General features: G+C 38.1%; 1 protein-coding gene across 1 annotated transcript; it reads right to left on the bottom strand.

The window, feature by feature from the left end:
- Positions 1-1,709, bottom strand: LOC128359954 (P2Y purinoceptor 2-like). Its single transcript, XM_053320265.1, has 4 exons — positions 1,382-1,709; positions 941-1,109; positions 286-631; positions 1-195 (listed from the first exon to the last, which is right to left on the bottom strand). The coding sequence occupies exons 1-4, from the start codon at positions 1,707-1,709 to the stop codon at positions 1-3; spliced, it is 1,038 nt and encodes a 345-aa protein (XP_053176240.1).
- Between the last annotated feature and the right edge of the window lie 4,291 nt (positions 1,710-6,000).

Raw genomic sequence — 6,000 nt, 5'->3', positions numbered from 1 at the left:
TCAAAGTTCTGTTGTCAAGGATAGGGTCATAGTCTTTGGTTTCGATGATGCAGACTTGATTTTCTTGGTGATGCCTCTGCGGACTTCCTGCCCAGCCAGGAAGTAAAGGATGGGGTCAAGGCAGCTATTGGCACTGGCCAATGGGCGGGTCACCTTGTACGCCACACTGGAGGCCTCTAGCAAACTACAGCTGACCTAGTGAACATATACAAATCTGATTAACTGACTCTTAAAGACATAAAGACAAAAAAGTAATAATAAATAAATAATGTATTTTGTCCTCACCTGTGCCGGATTCATCTGCCTGAGGTATCTAAAGGAGTAGTAAAGACTCCTGGTGAGGTGGAAAGGCAGGAAACATAGCATGAAAGTTGCCAGCACAATGATGATCATCTTCACTGACTTCTGCTTGGACCGGTGGGCTGACAGGCGTCCTCTCTCACCCTCAGCGCCCCCTTCAGACCCCCAGCCAGACTCAAGTAGCTTCCGCACCATGAGGCCATAGCACACCATCACCACCATGAAGGGCAGGGCAAACAGGAGCACTGACACAATTGAGCTGTAGACCAGGAAATCATCAAAAAGCTCTGGGCTTGTGGTGTCGTAACAAGTCCTCTCATTGGCTGCATCCCTAGCAGGGAGATTTTTATTTAGGATTATTAAATGACACTTCTGCTTTATTTGATATTGAACCACAAAGCAAGAGATAGGAGTGGTGAAAGAAAAGTGATACAATTGATCTTTGTTAGGTAGAAGGTTGGTTGTTCATTTAAGTGTGTCCCATTAAGATAATGCCCTTATATAAAAATCAATAATTCCCAGTTTAACCCATTTAGAAACACTTGTAAAGCAATGAACAGGGATATTAGAAGGACAGAATGAATGAAAGAAACAAACAAATAAAAAGAAAGATGAAGACAATTACACAAATTTAAATTACTTTGTTCTTGAGAAGTAGAGAACAGGTGCCTGGCAGAGTAAAACACAGCCCCATACTGCCACAGACACTAGCCTGGCCCGACGAGCACTGACCCAGTTGAGTGAACGGACTGGATAGCAGATACCAACAAAGCGATGCAGACTGATACAGGACAGGAACAGAATGGACCCTACAAGAATAAAAGGAATGAGAGATATTGAATATGATTTATTTTTCATTCTGTGTTGACTCGTGTCCATATCCTATTATTTAATTAACTTGATTAACTTGATTTATTATAAAATTTCATATTGCATTGTGTATCTTAAATCATATATTGCATATCGTATCTTGTTGTATCATATTTTACTGTATCATGTTGGTATAACATATTTAATAGAATAATTTTAACATCATATATCAAACTGTGTTGTTTGCTGTATTGTATGCGTCTCACAATACCATATAGGTTGGCATAAAACAGGAAGCGTATAAGCTTGCAGAGTGGTTCGCTGAAGGGCCAGTCGTTCTCATCGGCATAGTAGTAGATGAGGAAGGGCAGAGTGAGGATGTAGAGTGTGTCACACATTGTCAGGTTGAACATGTAGATCGTGGAGGGATTCCAGCGCTTAGTGCGTATAATGACATACAGTGCTGTTGTGTTCAGCACCAGGCCCACCAAAAAGACCACAGCATAGCTGACAGGAAGCAGAATGTATTTAAAATCCTCATTAAATTTACAGTAGTAAGGTGGTGTAGTTCTGTTGGTGTAGTTGTCAAAGGTGTCCATCTTGGTTGTAAGAACACCTGAGGTAAAGATAAAAACAAAGGAATAGATCATGAAACTAAACAAGCTGTTCACCCTATTTGCTTTAATATGCAGTATTTGGAGAAGCCTTTACTAAGACAGAAAATATAGTATCACAAAGAAATAGAGAGCATGCAGACTCAGGAAATGGATTATACTTTGCAGTGCTGCCAGTCATTCACTTTGGCATGTCTCAGCAGTACAGTTCTGTAAATGTCATGTCATTCTCATGCACCATTGACTGGCCCATTGTGATTTTGCAATCAAATTTACACAATCCAATTTATAACTTGAGTCATCTCATTTTAAAGTAATTATGCAGTCCACAGAAAGTGAATTGTATTAATGCTGATTTCTCTTAATCTCCTTTTTCTTTCTGAATGGGTGGTTGACTAAAGGACAGAAACATTTAGAGACTGAAAGAAGATGACTCTTAAATAATGCCTTCTCTAAATCAAAACTGATTGTCATATGCTATTCTGAATTAATAAATTCATCAGTGTGTGAGCAAATAAATGCGTGTTTCATGGTGCTGATGAAGAGTAATGGAAAGAGTGTACTATGTTGTATTTCAGTATGTTTAACAAGATAGCCTACTGTTCCCTCACGTGCTCCAACAAGTTTACTTTTCTTTCTCCTCCCCCAAAAGAAAAAAAATCTAAATCTAAAAACACATCTGAAGATTCAGACAAAGATTCCGACTGCCTTGTGTGGCAACAACCTTTCTCAAAACATTGAGTGCAGCTGTGTTCTCACAGAGAATAGCAGCTTTCATTCTGGTGCTTTGTATGTCAAAGTTTTCCAGAACCTCGCGGCTCTGAGAGAGGGAGCGACAGAGGAATAACTTTTTAACTCAAACCAGACCCTGTTTTGAGACCCTGTTCAAGTTTTTCTTTTTGTTTAACTCACTGGCCATTTTCTTCTCCTATTTCACTCTCTTACTATTAGTCCCAACCTCTAAAATTCTGCCTGTTTGTCTGACAACCAGTTCAAACCAGTCATGTAATAGCACAGACAGATTACATCTTCGTCACTTCAGAAGAAAAACAAGACAACAGATGCCAAACTTACTTGTTTCTCAGTTCACCTATGGTGCTCTCTCTTCTCCTCCCTTTGACATTATTTTTCTATTTGTAAAAAACATTGTGTCTCGGTAGCCCTTTCCCCCCTCTCTATCTCCCTTTGTTTCTTCAAAACAGCTGCAAGTTGAATTTAATAGATAACAGACCTGAAACAGAGCGGCCCCTTTTGTAGTCCCCTGAGTTCCTCCAACCTGCTGTGTGCATGCCATGTCAAACAGTGCACTGTGTTACTAAAAAAATCAGCAGTAATGTAATCTGTGCTAGCGATGAACCCCTTCAAACATATGAAATTACTCACAATTTTGCAGTCTGTATGAACGCTATCACCTTTCAAAGACTGTCTTGTCCTGATTATCCTGCGCAATGCATCCTCATTCTTACGAGTAAATTCGGTGTGTGAGTGAAAGTGTGTTATTGTAAGCTGAATGTATACCTAACATACTTGAGTGGATGAAAAACCTGTTGAGGTGTGTGCTTGTCTTGTGCTTGACAAGCTGGAGCCTGCAAGCAGTGCTCGAGCAGTTCGGCCTTAGGCTCTTATGTTGATCAAAGGCTTAAGTCAAACGGACAGAGACAAGATAGTCATAGCCTTTAACATTTCAAATATTTATTTTTTCAGTATTACTTTCTGGACCATTCAGCCTGGAGAAACATTCATTTAAATGTTATGAAAACACAGACAAAGTTCTTAAGACCTATGAAGACAAATTGATTGTATTATTACTACCTTTGCATTAACAATTGAGAGGCCTCTATAATATTAAAAACTAGCTTTTCTTTTATTTGCAACCTAGTTTTTAATAAAGAATGATGATTCAAGCTAATTCTCATTAGAAATAAACATTTCTTGATTTTTTTGGTCACCACAAAAAGCAAAAAGGTTTTCTAGAAGGGTCAGATACAAACAACACGCAGCTATGGGCACAATGATTTGGCAATCAAGGAATGTTAAAAATATCTTGAAATGCAATCAAAAATATGAATACAGGTTTCTTTGTTAGAGCATTTCTGTGTCTGAGCCTGACAGCCATAATGTGTCACAGTGTGAATTTTAAAACACCAATATCAATTTCAGGCAAATGTCAAAGCAAGCCATCTATGCAGTGTTGTGTACTTTTAGTACAAGTACTTCAGTGTTTTACTGTAAAGTTTCTTACCTTGGAATGCCCAAATGTAATATAGCTGCTCCTAAGCAAAATCATAAAAAATATCCTAAACCAAAAGCATCCTGGCAAGATCCTAACAAAAACAATATGATCCAACAATGAATGTCAGCCATTTTCCTCTGTGCCATTGGCAGAAAGTTACATGTGTGTGGGTGGTGAGAGATGCATGTGGTTTCTGTGAATGCTAGTGTGTGTTTGTGGGCAATACTTTTGAGTGTTATACCAAGAGGAAAGGTGAGAAAGAGCACTTAATGTCTTACCTGCCCCAGAAACTCTGCGTATTAATGATTACAAGGCCCTTAACCTTAACCTTGGCCATGGCACGTAGTGTAGGAGGCATGAAGTAAAATACACACTATGCTTCCAGGGACTATTTTTTATTTCCACCCACTTGTATTTTGTTAGACATTATTACCCAGAACCTGGCCAACCATGTAATAATCTGCTGTAGTTTGGCATTAGTGGCGTCAGCAATGTGAGCAGATGTGCAGAAATATTTGTGGGCAACAATAATAGTGCCTCCCCATAAGTTACTAGTATGTCTTAACCTTGAAATGTTTGCTATTTCCATTTCACACAGGCCATCCTGGAAAATGGGAACATAGTGGATGGAGGTGAGAAGTGATGCAAATTTCACAAAGAAATCCAGCAATACAATTAGGTATGCAAGTGTGTATTTTTTATTTATTTATTACATTTTGAGTTACATGTACTGCAACATTACTTTCCCATGAGGAGCCACACCCTAACACACACAAATATAGGCCTACACATGCAGGCTGCACCTACCACCTAGGTATGTTGACACTGTATCAAACCAGCTGCTGCTGGTGCAAACTTACTATAAGGGTTTCAGACACCCTCCCTTGTAATGCATTCTTTAATAGTTTACTTAGCACCCACTTCCAAATAAAACCAATGAAAGCAATGACCTTTTTTTAAAAAACCCTGCTGATATCCTACAGTCTCTTTAAATGTAGGCAATACTAAATAATAGCCCAGAATATAAAAATATTAAATATAAACGCTATGAACATGAATTTACTATTTCATGTATCAGTCTTTATTTTTGATTAAATTAATATATGCGATCATCACATTAGTTACGTTTGTCAGATTCATTTACGCCAAGTGTCTTTAACCCTTTCACGCACAGTGGTCACTGCAGTGGACAGCTATTTAAAAGCTGTTTTCTTATGTATGAAATGATTTTGATGGCATAGTTACACTTCAGCCACCACAGTGGACACTAGTGCATCATCCCATACATCCCCACTAAACCTGCAGTAACGTTTTTGGTTATAGATCAGTTGATTTATGTTATAATGTATATAATTTAGTGAAAGAAAAAATGTTTTTCTTTCACTAAAGTTTTTTTCATGCCTAAAGAGAAATTAAAAAATAGGAGAAGAGTGAGGTTATCATAATTGTTGCTTGAAAGGGTTAAATAATTACATTTAAACCACATCTCTTTTAAAATCTTTTTTTTTTGTCTTGATGATCAATTTTTCCTTGAATATAGCCTCAACATATTAAATATGAACGATGTGAATATGAATTTACTATTTTATGCTTTATTTTTGATTAATATCTATGATCATATTAGTTTAGTTGGTCAGATTCCTATATGCCAAGTGTCTTTAAATAATTAAATTTAAACCACATCTCAGGGTTGTTGTTTTTTTTTTTTTTGTCTTGATGATCGATTTTTCCTTGATCGACTGCGGTTTCTTGTTGCTATGCAGGTCTGTGCGAGATGCAGCCTCCTCCTGTCTGTATCAGCCCTTTTTTCTCCTGGAGCGCCTTATCTAGTAGATATAAATGATTCTGTTTTGTTGTTTGCATCCTTCTTGTTCTCCTTATTTGGTTTTAAAACACACATTATATGAGCAGTAATCGATGTTAATGCTGACGGCCAGGAGGTAAAGGCAGAACAAAAAAAGGATGCCTTTCCACTCCACTCTCGGTGTTTTTTCATCAGACACCGCGGCTGCAATTCCGCTCATGGCCACGTTGGGGCGCTGT

Source organism: Scomber japonicus, chromosome 6 (genome assembly GCF_027409825.1).
Source record: "Scomber japonicus isolate fScoJap1 chromosome 6, fScoJap1.pri, whole genome shotgun sequence".
NCBI classification, from domain to species: domain Eukaryota; kingdom Metazoa; phylum Chordata; class Actinopteri; order Scombriformes; family Scombridae; genus Scomber; species Scomber japonicus.
Note: the sequence above shows the minus strand (reverse complement) of the source record. Positions and strands in the feature narration are given on the sequence as shown.